Raw genomic sequence first — 15,084 nt, 5'->3', positions numbered from 1 at the left:
AAAGTCTAGGCCGTTGGGGTGGTTCTACTCAGCTAACATGGAATTATTTTAAGATGGTCATACCATGGATCACTTAGCTATTTGATTTTGACATATAAGACCCCTTTAGGTATAAAATATATATACAGTCCATTCAGAAAGTATTCGGACAACTTGACTTTTACCATATTTTGTTACATTACAGCCTTGTTCTAAAAATGAATAAATAGTCCCCCCCCCCCCCCCCTCATCAATCTACAAAATATCCCATAATGACAAAGTGAAATCCGTTTTTTAGAAATGTTTGCAAATGTACAAAGAAATATAAAACAGAAATACCCCATTTACGTAAGTATTCAGACCCTTTGCTATGAGACTCAAAATTGAGTGCAGATGCATCCGGTTTCCATTGACCATTCTTGAGATGTTGCTACAATTTGATTGGAGTCCACCTGTGGTAAATTCAATTGATGGGACATGATTTGGAAAGGCACACACCTGTCTACATAAGGTCCCACAGTTGACAGTGCATATCAGAGCAAAAAAACAGGCAACGATGTCGAAGGAATTATCCGTTGAGCTCCGAGACAAGATTGTGTCGAGGCACAGATCTGGGGAAAGGTACCAAAACATTTCTGCACCATTGAAGGTCAGAGAACACATTGGCCACCATAATTCTCAAATGGAATAAGTTAGGAATCATCAAGACTCTTCCTAGAGCTGGCCGCCCGGCCAAACTGAGCAATCGGGTGAGAAGCGCTTTGGGGTCACTCTGACAGCGCTCTAGAGTTCCACTGTGGAGATGGTTGTCCTTCTTGCAAGTTCTCCCATCTCTTCAACACTCCACCAATCAGGCCTTTATGGTAGTGGCCAGATGGAAGACACTCCTCAGTGAAAAAGCACATGACAGCTAATTTGGGAGTTTAGCCAAAAGGCACCTAAAGGACTCTCAGACCATGAGAAACAAGATTCTCTGGTCTGATGAAACCAAGATTCAACTATTTGGCCAAAATGCCAAGTGTCACATCTGGAGGAAACCTGGCACCATTCCTATGGTGAAGCATGGTGGTGGCAGCATCATGCTGTGGGGACTTTTTTCAGTGCAGGGACTGGGAGACTAGTCAGGATCGAGGGAAAGGTGAATGGAGCAAAGTACAGAGAGATCCTTGATGAAAAACTACTACAGAGCGCTCAGGATCTCAGGCTGGCGCGAAGGTTCGCCTTCCAACGACACTAAGCAAACAGCCAAGACAATGCAGTAGTGGCTTTCAGATAAGTCTCTGAATGTCTGAGAGTGGCCCAGCCAGAGCCAGAACCCAATCAAAAATCTCTGGAGACCTGAAAATAGCTGTGCAGCGACGCTCTCTATCCAACCTGACAGAACTTGAGAGGATCTGCAGAGAAGAATGGGAGAAACTCCCCCAAATACAGGTGTGCCAAGCTTGTAGCGTCATACCCAAGAAGACAAGGCTGTAATCGCTGCCAAAGGTGCTTCAACAAAGTACTGAGTAAAGGGTCTGAATACTTATGTAAAAGGTTGTTGTATCAGCACGTGACAAATACAATGTTATTTAAAAAAATATATTTTTATAACTTTGCCAAAATTTCTAAAAACCTGTTTTTTCTTTGTCATTATGGGGTATTGTGTGTGGGGGGGAAATGAACAATTTAATCAGTTTTAGAATAAGGCTGTAACATAACAAAATGTGGAAAAGGTCAAGGGGTCTGAATACTTTCCTAATGCACTGTATACCACTGAGGGATGATTGAACACTCAATTTAGGGGTAGGGTATTCACAAAGTAGCCTACCATCTGGATTTGCTTTGTGGGTGAAAAAGTATCTTAGATTAAATCTAACAAAAGGGTTTGTAATGGGCGATGTATCTAAAACTCATTGGTCATGTTACCAAGAGATTAGTCTGTATGAAAGATGAACCATTCCACCACCGCAGGGTTTACATGTCAGCTTGGCTGCAAACTAATGGTGGATTAGTCTTTGGAATGTCATTGTGTTTCAGCAACTGGCTGTTAATGCAGGAGAAAAGTTTGGCTTAACTGCGTGGGGCCTACTCAATCAAAACCTGTGGGTGTGGGGGGCATGTAAAAAAAGATATATATATTTTTTAAAATACCCATGCGGTTTGAAATTAACTAGGCAAAGCTTCTGTTTTTTTTACACTGAACATCGTTTTGTTTAGTACTGTACAAACAAAACTGCATGTTTGGTTGAAGAAGGCAGACTGTTAATAACTCACCTTGTTCATCACCAGAGTCAGCCTTGGAAGAGCCCGGGGCCATGGGTAAGGGTCTGGGGGGTCTCGGCTTGGGAGTGGGAGGAGAGATCCTCTTCTTCCCAATGAACTCCACATATGTCCCAGGGAAGTCCCCCTTTTCCTGAGTGGTTTCATTAAAGCCAGGCAGCCAGCCAATGTCCTCAGGCCTTTCCTCCAGGCCGTCGCTGTACCCGAGGGCCCCCAGGGCCCCTTTGGTCACTGTTAAGATGTCCCCCACATGGAGGTTAATGTCCTCCTCTCTCTCCTTCTTGTAGTCGTAAAGTGCCCTGTACTGATATCCTTCCGCAGCCATCGTGATTACTTATTTTCCACAGGGCTGTTATTTCTTTAGAAAATAAACACTGTGTGAATAACTTGTTTGGGCAGGTCCCACCAATTGGTTACTCTTCTTGTTTTTCTGAGAATGTATTAACTGAGCAAACACACTTCGGGCCAAAAAAGAAAAACACAACATGTATTAAACGTTCTAGTCCTCAATAGTTCTCTGGGTGATTATGTTTTTTTAAAACTTGTCTTTAGGTCATTCTCAAAAGCACCCCTGTGGTGCCTCCGGCAGTGTGTTTCCATCAGTATATGGCCTGCAGCAGTAGCCTTGAGAATGTACCCCTGACCTGCAATACAGAGCAGAAGAAGCCATTTGCAACATGTTGCGTAAGACAATACTTTATTATCAAGTACAGATTAGTGGTGGTGGCTACATTTACAAGAAAGGAACCAGCAACAATACCCAATACTGTCATATGGTGGTTTCCTCACTAGTGCCAATATGATTAGTTCTGCTGAATAAACCCAATATTCAAACAAACAGTGGTTGAATGAGCACCAAAATATAAGTTATAAACTAACTAATTAAAAGGTTTACGTTTACATAATGTCTGAGATGGAACGCAAACAGACAAAGTAGTTAGATGAAAAAACATGTTGGTCATGCTTTTCATCCATGATGAATGCCAATAAAACACGGTATCGTATGCACCAGTCACGTAGCTACAATGTGACGCTACAACAAGCAATACAAATGCAGCTTTGGTAAACTAGCTAGCTAATTAACGTTATATCGTTGCACTCTATAGCAGCATAGTAGTAGCTAGTTACTGTAACTACCTAACGCCAAGTAGTGCTAGCTTTACCACAGACAATGGGCTTTAGGCTCAAATGACGCCTGGCATGTTGACAGCTAATTGGTAAATTAACATTAAGTAATCTGAAGTGTTCGCGTTATGTCTAACATTGTAAGACCTGATGAGTAACGACGTTTTGCATGAATAACGTGACATTTCTTTATTACTAACGTTAGCTAGCTGTGTTGCATGGCTGACGACGAGCAATCGAAATGTCTAACGTTAACTGAACTTGCTAGCTATCTAACTTGAACTACTTTCTTTAACAATATAAAGTTATACGTTAAGCCAATATTAAATACACACAATTCGATGCAAGTAAAGCGATACGACACAATGCTGACGGTAGCACAGTATTTAGCCTGTATGCATTGCTAACGTGCTAGCCTACATCATGGCTAGCTAGCTAAACATACTAAGCACACAGCTTGAGAGGAGGACGACTCACATGCATGAATAGTGCCCAGGTTGAGGCGAATCGGATGAATCCTCCTTCCTTCCCGTGTGCCCACACAATTATACTCCTATCCCCAAAATATACCTCTTTACGTTAGTCAGACAAAGCCAAAAGCCTCTGGAAGTACCGATAAAGTTGTCGAGCAATCGACAAAATTAATCCATGACTTAAAAAGGTGGGTTTTAATCTTCTTTGCTATAGCTCCGATTTGTACTCTATCGATATACGAGAGCAAGTTCACGTACAAATTTCAGCGAGGTTCCGTGCTTTTCCGAGAGGCATGTCAGTGGCGTGACCATAGTGGTGAGTAGGAGGAGTATTCTTCGTCTTCTGTGGGGTTTGACGGCGGTTAGCATCCAATATCCATTACCGCCCCCAACTGGACTATAGTATAAATATATATATTTTGCGATACAAAATGGGAAAGGGGAAAAGGAAAAAACACCCTTCCAAGCTACATTCATTAAAACCAGTGGTGTGTATTCGTGGATGCCAAGGGAAGCCAGACTTCCCCAAAAAATGGACAAAAAATAAATACAAAATACATATAAAATAATATCTTAATAATAACATATTTTGTCTGTGTTTTCCTTCAATTCTCAAGAGGCTGAATGTATCTCACTGGAGAAACATCAGAGTGAGTGAAACAGCCCCCCAATAAAAATAAATAAATACAAATAAATAGTGTCAAGGGAAGCCAGCTTGGATTCGGCTTCATACCAATCACAGAACATCAAGCCAAACATCATTGACAGAAAAAAACTTGAATTGTTGCATCTCGTTGTGTCGTTGTCCTCCAGCTAGCTAAAATTGTCCCTTTCCAAAATTAGCCATGGAAGGAGATAGAGATTTAGACTTGTGGTTTTACTTAATTTTCCTTGCTGGACAATGATTACAACGGCGGTTCTGATAAAACCATAAATTCATACATTGTGCATCTGGCCTGGGAGGATGGAGTTTCAATATGTAGCTAGATGTAGTAGGCTAATGTTAACTAGCTGGCCTGGTGCATCGTTTCCCATGAAAGGAAGTTAGGCTATCAAGCAAGCATTTTAGCCAGGTTGCCAAGGACAATATCATCTAAACGCGTGAACCATTTTGTCAACTTGATAGATAGGAGGACGGCATTGGCATTTTTCTACAAGTAGGATGAGTCAACATGTTTTTTCTACTTACACACACACACACACACACACACACACACACACACACACACACACACACACACACACACGCACAGAAATCAGTACTATGAACAGCCACATGATATTTAGCTTACGTTGATTGGACTAAATTGTTTTTGGAATATTTTAGTATAATACATTGACAAGTAAGCATAGGGGATTTGATGATGTTGAAATGGGGCTGGACTAGTGGAGCTAGCTCCTGTTTGTTTTTTTTGCAATTTGGGGCAACTCTCCGGTGTTCTAAATCATTAGTTGTTTAGTAGTCCGAAAATGTTGAAAACATTAACTTGATTGACCATGTTTTAGGTCATTTAACTGTTTGCTACGTGCAATATGCTTTGTGGACTCCACTGGACAGATGTTGCTTTCCGGTTTTGTGATGAAACAAAGGTGTGTTTGAATTTATTCTGCCACTGTGTCTTCTTATTATCTCGGCCTTTAGGCCTATATATCACGGTGGCAAGGCATATGAACTAACAGGTTATAGAGCAAACAACGCAATTATCATAACACATATTGTAGGTTATAATATGGCTTTATTTTTCTGGCTTGGCTTCGTCAGTAATTTTACCCACGCACCACTACTGCTAAAAATCCACTACCCCATTCCATTACTTTGACCCTATCTGTTCCTACGCTCCTGCACCGTCCTGGGAGAATGGGATACCACCACTCAACACACCCTGTAACTCTTTCAAAGCCAAATCTCATACCCCCAAGTACTTCTCTGCAGCATCCACCACAACATCTATTTTCTGTGATTCATGTTCCATTTCTGCGGTACAGTTGATAACCATTGCTATGAACATTAAGAAGCCAACCTTATTGAAACATACTGTATCACTTTTTGGCTTTTCCCTTACTGCTGGCACAGATCTACTTCCCACAGGTATCCTCTTAGGACGCCTCACCCTTGACCAATCCTCCTCTACTTTCTTCACTTCCTCAGCATATGACGCCTTTTGCACTACTCTGACTCTGGCATCCTCAACCTGCCTCACTCACACCAGACACTTCCAATCCCCAACAACATGGGGACCCCTACATTTGACACACACAACTTTTTCCACCGAAACTACACAATCCTCTGTCCCAAGCCCTTCTGCACACTTCCCACATCTTGGAAACTCCCTCCTACACATTGCTGCCACATGACCATAAACGTGGCAACTGAAACACCTCAGTGGATTCGGCACAAAAGCTCAAAAAGGATAACTGATATATCCTAACATGACTTTGTCGGGAAAAGACTCTGATTCAAAACTCAAAAGGACAGACTGTGAGGAGGAGTCTACCGTGTCTGGAAGCAACTTCACACCATTTATTTTCTGTATTCGGGTTCACTTAAACATCGTTTTAAGATTTGTTTTACTATTGACAGTTACAGCTGATTTCGGTGTTATATATTGATTTGCTCTATAAGTAATCCGATTTATTCGTTTCAGTTTCTGAATTGTTTTATCAAACTTTTCGCTTCCAACTCCTGATATCAGGGCATTAAAAATGACAGTCTGTCACCTGAGTGTGCATAAGTCCCAAGCTCGATACTTTTGAGGAGATGGGTAACTACATTGGAATCGTATTAATGGCCATTGTGTACGAAGCCCACGCTGTGCATTCTGTGACAAGGAGAGCTCTTCTTCAAGTAGAGAATGGGAGTGAATTTTGTGAACAAGAAGAACGACATTACAAATCTTTTCCCGAGATGTAAGATAATTGTTCTCTGTAATTTTGTATATCTTTGGAATCGTGATATTGCCTACTTTCTAATCAAATAGGCAAGTTTCTCAACTAATGCAGAGTTCAAAACAACTGGGAACTCGGAAATTTCCGACTTCAGATGTGTGTGCTTTCAAAACAACTGGGAACTCGGAAATTTCCGACTTCAGATGTGTGTGCTTTCAAGACAACTGGGAACTTGAAAAAAAACTATTTCCAACTCGGAAAATCATTTTGAATGGTCATCCACCTCAGAATTCCAAGTCAGGAACTTGGGCCTCTTTCTAGAGCTCTGCCTTTCCAACATGAAGATCACTGACGTCATGATTTGACCTAGTTTTATCCTGAGTTCCCTGTTGTCTCGAACGTACCATAATACCCTGACTTTGAGAAAGGAATATGTGACGATTAGCTTAACAACCACTTGACGTATTATGACAACGTGAATGCGATTGGGCGACAGTCTGCTGGGTGGGGGGTTAAAATTTCCTTCATTCATTACCCAATAGGATTCCTATCTCCTCCTTTCTCTAGTGTCTCTGGCTGAACTATGCTAGTTTTCATCCTCATTGCCAAACTTCATAAATATTGCAACCTTAACTTGAAAACTCCTTTGCTAGTTATATAATCATGTGACTAAGACATTTTCTGGAAAGAAACTTGAAAATTATTTATTGTTTTGTTAAATAGTCATGGCTGGTGCGAGATACCTGTCATAAAACGACGGTGGCAAAGGATATCGTTGCTACTTAACGCAGATCCAATTTCAGTTTTGATATCCACCGGTGTCATTGGCGTAGGGTTAGCTGGACGTTCTGTCTGGTCTTCGAACTGTGACAACGGGCAGCATCCCCCATTTGGCTCGATGGGATATGTAGTGATTTTGCCAGCATAGCCAGATATGTACACAGTCCTTGTTTTAAAAATAAATAAATATATTATTTCACCTTTATTTAACCAGGTAGACAAGTTGAGAACAAGTTCTCATTTGAAATGGTCGGTAATCTGTTTGTTGACTTGGCTTTCGAAGACCTTAGAAAGGCAGGGTAGGATTGATATAGGTCTGTAGCAGTTTGGGTCAAGAGTGTCCCCCCCTTTGAAGAGGGCAATGACCGCAGCTGCTTTCCAATCTTTGGGAATCTCAGACGACACGAAAGAGAGGTTCAACAGGCTAGTAATAGGGGTTGCAACAATTTCAGCAGATAATTTTAGAAAGAAAGGGTCCAGATTGTCCAGCCCTTGCTGATTTGTGGGGGTCCAGATTTTGCAGCTCTTTCAGAACATCAGCTGACTGGATTTGGGAGAAGGACAAATGGGGAAGGCTTGGGCGAGTTGCTTTGGGGGGTGCAGTGCTGACCGGGGTAGGGGTAGCCAGGTGGAAAGCATCGCCAGCCGTAGAAAAATGCTTCTTGAAATTCTCAAATATAGTGGATTTATCGGTGGTGACAGTGTTTCCTATCCTCAGTGCAATTGGCAGCTGGGAGGAGGTGTTCTTATTCTCCATGGACTTTACAGAGTCCCCAAACTTTTTTGAAGTTGTGTTGCAGGAAGCAAATTTCTGCTTGAAAAAGCTAGCCTTGGCTTTTCTAACTGCCTCTGTATATTGGTTTCTAGCTTCCCTGAAAAGTTGCATATCACGGGGGCTGTTCGATGCTAATGCAGAACGCCATAGGATGTTTTTGTGTTGGTTAAGGGCAGTCAGGTCTGGAGAGAACCAAGGGCTATATCTGTTCCGGGTTCTAAATTTCTTGAATGGGGTATGCTTATTTAAGATGGTGAGGAAGGCATTTTAAAAAAAATAACTAGGGATCCTCTACTGACGGGATGAGATCAATATCCTTCCAGGATACCCCGGCCAGGTCGATTAGAAAGGCCTGCTCGCTGAAGTGTTTCAGGGAGCGTTTGACAGTGATGAGTGGAGGTTGTTTGACCGCTGACCCATTACGGATGCAGGCAATGAGGCAGTGATCGCTGAGATCTTGATTGAAAACAAAAGAGGTGTATTTAGAGGGCAAGTTGGTTAGGATGATATCTATGAGGGTGCCCGTGTTTACGGCTTTGGGGTGGTGCCTGGTAGGTTCATTGATCATTTGTGTGAGATTGAGGGCATCAAGCTTAGATTACAGGATGGCTGGGGTGTTAAGCATGTTCCAGTTTAGGTCGCCTAGCAGCACGAGCTCTGAAGATAGATGGGGGACAATCAGTTCACATATGGTGTCCAGAGCACAGCTGCGGGCAGAGTGTGGTCTATAGCAGGCGGCAATGGTGAGAGACTTGTTGTTAGAGAGGTGGATTTTTAAAAGTAGAAGTTCAAATTGTTTGGGTACAGACCTGTTTTAATGTTTATGACACAGTCTTGTACCCTTAACCTCTTTTAAACTGACTGACTATCGTATTTATTACTTATAATGACTAATCCAGGAATATCACAAATTAATTGACATGATAAAACTCAAGAAAATAGCAACCCTAGAGAGCGCAGTTACTACAATTGTCATGTGTGCGCCCTCTCTGGCCTCTAGGTCACCAGGCTGCTCTTTATGGCGCACACCAGTCACCATCGTTACGCGCATTAGCTCATAATGACACTCACCTGGACTCCTTCACCTCCTTGATCACCTGCCTTGTATAAGTCACTCCCCTTTGGGGGGGGGGGGTTCCCAGTCGTCATGGTTTCTGTTCCTGTTTCATGTCAGTGCGCTGTTTGTTACGTGTTTCATTTATGAATTACATTTACTCACTCCTTGAACTTGCTTCCCGACTATCAGAGTGCAGCTTTACAACATTGTGGTGGCAGCCTAGTGGTTAGAGCATTGGGCCAGTAACCGAAAGGTTGCTGGACCGAATCCCTGAGCTGACAAGGTAAAAATCTGTCATTCTGCCCCTGAACAAGGCTGTTCCCCGGTAGGCTGTCATTGTAAGTAAGAATTTTTTCTTAACTGGCTTGCCTAGTTAAATATATTTTTTTAATGAAATGCAATGAATGTCTAAATGATTTCTGGACAAAATGGTCCATGGAGGTCCTCCTCATCCCCCAATAATGATTCTAATTCCGCATTCAAAAGAACTGGGAACTGGGAGCTAGTAAATCTTGGACTTCAGTGCCTTTGTAGACACTTTTTTTTTGGAACAGTCATTCAACTCGGAATTCCATGTTGAGAACTTGGGTATCTTTCTAGAGCTGCAACGTTCCGACCTGAAGATAACTGAATTCATGATATGACCTTGTTTTTTTCCAAGTTCCCAGTTGTCTTGAAAGCACCATAATTCCTAACTCTATTGGCGTGACACTGGCACGTCAATCAAAACCTGCATCATCAAACCAAAGACTTCCTGCTCCCCCTTGGTAACATACAAAGAGCTTGGACTGTGAGTGTTTATTGAGATTGTACCTTTGCAGGCAAGGATAACCGCCATAAGAGATGTACATAACTTCATGTGAACAGGTTAACGTTTCTTACTATCTAGTGTCATATTGTCTGTCCATGACACTATAGACCCAAATAATGAATGAGAATACCTGGTAATGTTTATTTTCAGGTTATTTGGCTTTCTGCGTTTTAATAAGTTTACAGTGATAATAATTTGTTTTCAAATAAGTTGCCTAGAGGCTACTTAATTGGTCCCAGCCCGCAGAAGAGAACTAGCTACATTATGGCATGAAAACCACTCACATTGTAGCTGAAGCATAGGAGTGCCAAAGAGGTCCATGGAAACTTTGTTTCAAAACTCTGTGCAGTGCTGTGAAGCACATTAGGGCTACATGATTAGCCTATTTACCATATACTGTACATATTTGTTTTTATGTCTTTTTCTAAATCCTATTGAGATTAAATATATTTTACAAGGTTGTCCCAAGAAGGCAGCAACTTCGGGAAGTGAAGTGACATCTAGTTTTCAAGAGGATTTCTTTCTGGGGGGGGATCTCCTACACCTTTACACTGAAATACATACATGTGTTAAGCTCAATTCAAAAGGTCACTTTATCCTCCTAGTACACATTTAATTGCTCAAAATGTCATTAAACCTAAGTGGTTTCATCCTAAACTATGGGCATGCATTCATGTTTTATTTTCCCAAGAAATGGGAGAGGCTTCTGGAGAACTAGAGATAAATCATTAATTGAATTTATTGTAAAAAAAAAAAAGCATCATAGAACCATCTAGGTTTACAACATACCAACAGAGGGGACTTTCCAGAGCCCTTTTCTTGCTGCTTTCTCCAAACGATGAAGAGCTTTTGAGGGAATGTTCTTGGAAATGTAGGATTTAATGCACTTTCTTCATCAGAATGATTCGATTTCATGGAAATCTAAAGGACCACAAATTCAATCAAAAGAGCTGGGCTGCTGCCTGCACGATTCATAACGGAGCCTTTCATAAACAGGAACGCACTTAATTATATTCATCCACATCTGTAGCATTTGAATAGGCTATATTGTGAATACATAGTCTCCCCTATTCATTGATGCACTTCATAACATTGATATAGCAGCCAAACAATCACAGATTGTTCATCAGAAATGGAGAATTCCTGTGTCATAGCCTAATAAAATGAAACTTGCTACTGAAAAAGTGAGTCTCTCCTTCAGATACAGTGTTCATCAAATTAGCAAACAAGGAAAAGTCCAAGGTGCTAGCTACCTAAATGTATTCAATGATACATTAATTGAAAAGCAGCAGAGCTCCTACTTCAATTCCATTCTTCCCAATCAGTCAGTTTCCAATATGAAGTTCACAGGAATCTTTCAGAGTACACAATCCCAGGCGTATGACTGTGAATGTGGGTGGCCTAATTATGGGGGGGCTGGGCCGGTAGAAATCCCATGGCAAGTATAGGCCTACTGTCCAGGAAGCACTAAAGGAGCTGTAAGCAGCTTTGTGCATGAATAGGCCCCTAAAGAAGAGGAGACGTAGTAAACACAAGACTGGTCATAATATCAGCCAAGGAATGGTGGAGTCTATGTTGAAATTGCAAATAGGAATGCTTGGAAGGTTTAAGGACAACATTTCAATCTTCTCCCAAAGCACAGGGTTTGTGGAAATGAAAAAAGGTTTTTTAAAGGTTTAACGTATGAACCTTGTTCAAACCTTCTTGACTTACTGTGTGTGATTGTTGTGAATTGGTCTATTTTACTGGAATCATCTCTGGAGGTTCACTCGTATCTTATTTATCCATAACAATCATTGCTCTTGATCAATGCCTTTGCCATTTGCAATCCAAGTCATCTCAAATTTCCTCTTAGTTATTTCATGAGATTGATCGGGGTCCATTTTTTTATTTAATTTATTCATCTGTTATTTTACCAGGTAAGTTGACTGAGAACACGTTCTCATTTGCAGCAACGACCTGGGGAATAGTTACAGGGGAGAGGAGGGGGATGAATGAGCCAATTGTAAACGGGAGATTATTAGGTGACCGTGATGGTTTGAGGGCCACATTGGGAATTTAGCCAGGACTCCAGGGTTAACACCCCTACTCTTACGATAAGTGCCATGGGATCTTTGATGACCTCAGAGAGTCAGGACACCCATTTAACGTCCCATCCAAAAGACAGCACCCTACACAGGGTAGACCAGAGGAAAGAGTGCCTCCTACAGGCCCTCCAACACCACTTCCAGCAGCATCTGGTCTCCCATCCAAGAACAGACTAGGACCAACCCTGCTTAGCTTCAGAAGCAAGCCAGCAGTGGTATGCAGGGACCTACAAATTCATAACATAAAGTACGAATTGGAATTTGTAACATATCATACAAATTGCAATTATATATTTACATATATGTATCATACATATCATATGTAACATGTCATACGAATGGATGACGTTGTACACAATTGTGCACTATTTTCGGGCCCCCGTTTTGCCTCATGAGCCCATACTTTCAAAACTACTGTCTGAAATGATACAAAACCTTTTTAACGCATCTTTAACTCTATGATCCAAATACACAAATATTGAATTAAATGATTACACAATGTACATACAGTCATACCAAATCTAATATTTCCTCCCCTTTCTGAGATGAACGGGGAATATACAGTAGAGAAGCATAGATAGGACTTGGAGTTGTGTTGCCGACGATGATGGAAAATTATATTTGAACCACAAGACCATATAATCCCTACATTCACCCACCCATGATTAAACAATGGATCACTAAAGTTCACAGAGCCACTAAAAGACAATTATGCAATTGGATACTATCTCCTAATGTCAGAGTTTGTAACATTTAACCAGATGCTACATAGCACAGTATCCAGTCCCCAAAAGTAAAGACTGTAGAAAATGCCATGGACCTTAAAAAGTACTAGGCCTATTATTGTATTGATATTGACAAATTATTACATTTTAGTAAAAAAAAAAGTCCTAACTACACAAATATCAAATTTCAGCCCTAAATACTGAACTGTGAAAATGTTATATTGTCAGGTTTTTAGTATTTTTGTTATTCATTTGAACCATATATTATAAGCATTGCTTCCTTCCGTTAGTGTACCAAACGCCGACCAAAACCCAGCTGGTATTTCTTGGACCTGTAGGGAAGTCCATTCAGAGTGGACAAAATGGTGAACATCTCAGTTCTTAATGGACACGCCACTGACATTGGCTTCTGTCTGACAGGAACATGACTGTTACATAAAGAGGTTATTCAAATGTGTGCTAACAGACAACACAGGCTGAGGGTTAAGACAGAAACACAATAAAAACGTTCCACCTTGTGCAAACAGTGCAAGTTGTACAGCTTTGTATACTATCTATAAAAGCACCAAATTGGCCAAGGTTATGTCTTATGTAATGATATTTCTTGAGAGAGGAAAATTGTAATACATGTTATTCAATTAGCTATGCATTTGTATAGTGGAAAGAGAGCACAGACAGGTTTGGTTTACAGAAAAATTAACCATACAGTTCTGTTTTGGTACAAGTCCCGACCTGAGGGTATTTAGCAGGTAATTATAACTTCTCTTTTTATGGAGCATACCAACCTGTCATTATATCATCATCTCAACATTAGCGCCCTGATACAATGACATCTCCACCTCTCTCCTAACTGAAGAAGTGGTCACTGCAACTGTTTGGTTGGTTGGTTCAAAGCTAAATATGACACTTTTTTCTTAGAGCAACAACTCTCCTCTTAACTACCTACTCAGTGGAAAGAGACATTTCAAACCATTTCCAGACGTCTCAGTGAAGCAAATGCTTTACACTCTAATTCAGGTCAATCAACAAAGGAATAACTCCAGTCTCTATCCACTGGGTACAGATGTCAATTCAACGTCTATTCCACATTGGTTCAACGTAACAACATTGATTCATCCAGTGTGTGCCCAGTGGGTAAGTCTCTGAATTCAAATGCATCCCGCCAGTATTCCAGAGAGCAAATTCCTTGTCTCCATGTTTTATTAAAAGCTGCATGTCTTTCAGCTCTCTAACACATTCTCTTCAGGTCAATGACCTCCCCCAGATCCCTGAACCACATTTCAGATGTAGGACGCTGCAGTACTGCAGAACACTGTCTCCAGACTTAGACTAGCTCCTACGTTTGCACAATCTGCCTCTTAGCCAATAGTGTTACAAAATCCATCAGTTGTTCTCATCGCCTGTCAGATTTGGATGTGACAATATTGGCCACCAATAGATTAAGTTAGAGATACAGTATCTCGAAAGTGTGAAAGTTTCAAAGTAACTTCAGTGATGATACATTTATGACAATAGTATGAACTCTGAAATGTATTTTATTGACTGCCAATACTGGCAGTTTGTCATACTGTTTTTTGTTTTCAAGGCAGAATATACAGCCTATTAGTTTGTTGCTACAGTCTGTATAGGACTATAAGCGTGACAAAATTGATTGGATGGATTTGAAGTAAGTGATGCCTTTTGTTTACTCCTCACTACCCCATATGATTAATTATAATAGACCAAAACAGTTGCCCCATCCCTTTGCCCATCCCCTCTCTTCTATAAGCCTTTCTGCATATGTATATTGCAAGCATTAAAACACAATAAAGCCAGGCACATTTTTCAAACACTTTCACATTGTTCATTTTTTTCCTCGGTAGCTACACTATTTATCTCTTTTGAATTCTAATGAAGCCCTAAGTATAAGAATCACAGTCATTAAGGAGAGCATTCAATATAGCTTTTCACTCAGGCCCTATCCCACTCTCTTTTTGTGGCATCTTTGAAGCTTGTAAAAATCAGTTCCCATTTACAGAATGTTACTGTTGGCAGATGTGTATCATATTGGGTTCAGATGTAGTAACACTATTGCTCAAGACTAAAGCCATAGAGAGGAACTACTGTGTGTTCCTAAACTGCTTT

At 40.9% G+C, this 15,084-nt stretch overlaps 1 protein-coding gene and 1 long non-coding RNA gene across 2 annotated transcripts in view; one reads left to right on the top strand and one right to left on the bottom strand.

Moving 5' to 3' along the window:
- LOC110509692 (phosphatidylinositol 3-kinase regulatory subunit alpha) overlaps nucleotides 1-4,210 on the bottom strand; it is a 42,579-nt gene extending 38,369 nt beyond the window's left edge. The window contains exons 1-2 of the mRNA XM_021590728.3: nucleotides 3,844-4,210; nucleotides 2,236-2,885 (exon numbers count right to left, since the gene is read on the bottom strand). Of these exons, the coding sequence (XP_021446403.1) occupies nucleotides 2,236-2,566 (331 nt within the window). The 5' untranslated portion in view covers nucleotides 2,567-2,885; nucleotides 3,844-4,210. The remainder of the gene's footprint in view (nucleotides 1-2,235; nucleotides 2,886-3,843) is intronic.
- LOC149970431 (uncharacterized) overlaps nucleotides 1-15,084 on the top strand; it is a 123,796-nt gene that overhangs the window by 8,497 nt on the left and 100,215 nt on the right. The window lies entirely within an intron of this gene.

Source organism: Oncorhynchus mykiss, chromosome 29 (assembly GCF_057628025.1).
Source record: "Oncorhynchus mykiss isolate SJ-2025 chromosome 29, ASM5762802v1, whole genome shotgun sequence".
Classification (NCBI taxonomy): Eukaryota; Metazoa; Chordata; class Actinopteri; order Salmoniformes; family Salmonidae; genus Oncorhynchus; species Oncorhynchus mykiss.
The sequence above is the reverse complement of the archived record's forward strand: the minus strand, read 5'-3'. Positions and strand labels throughout refer to the sequence as shown.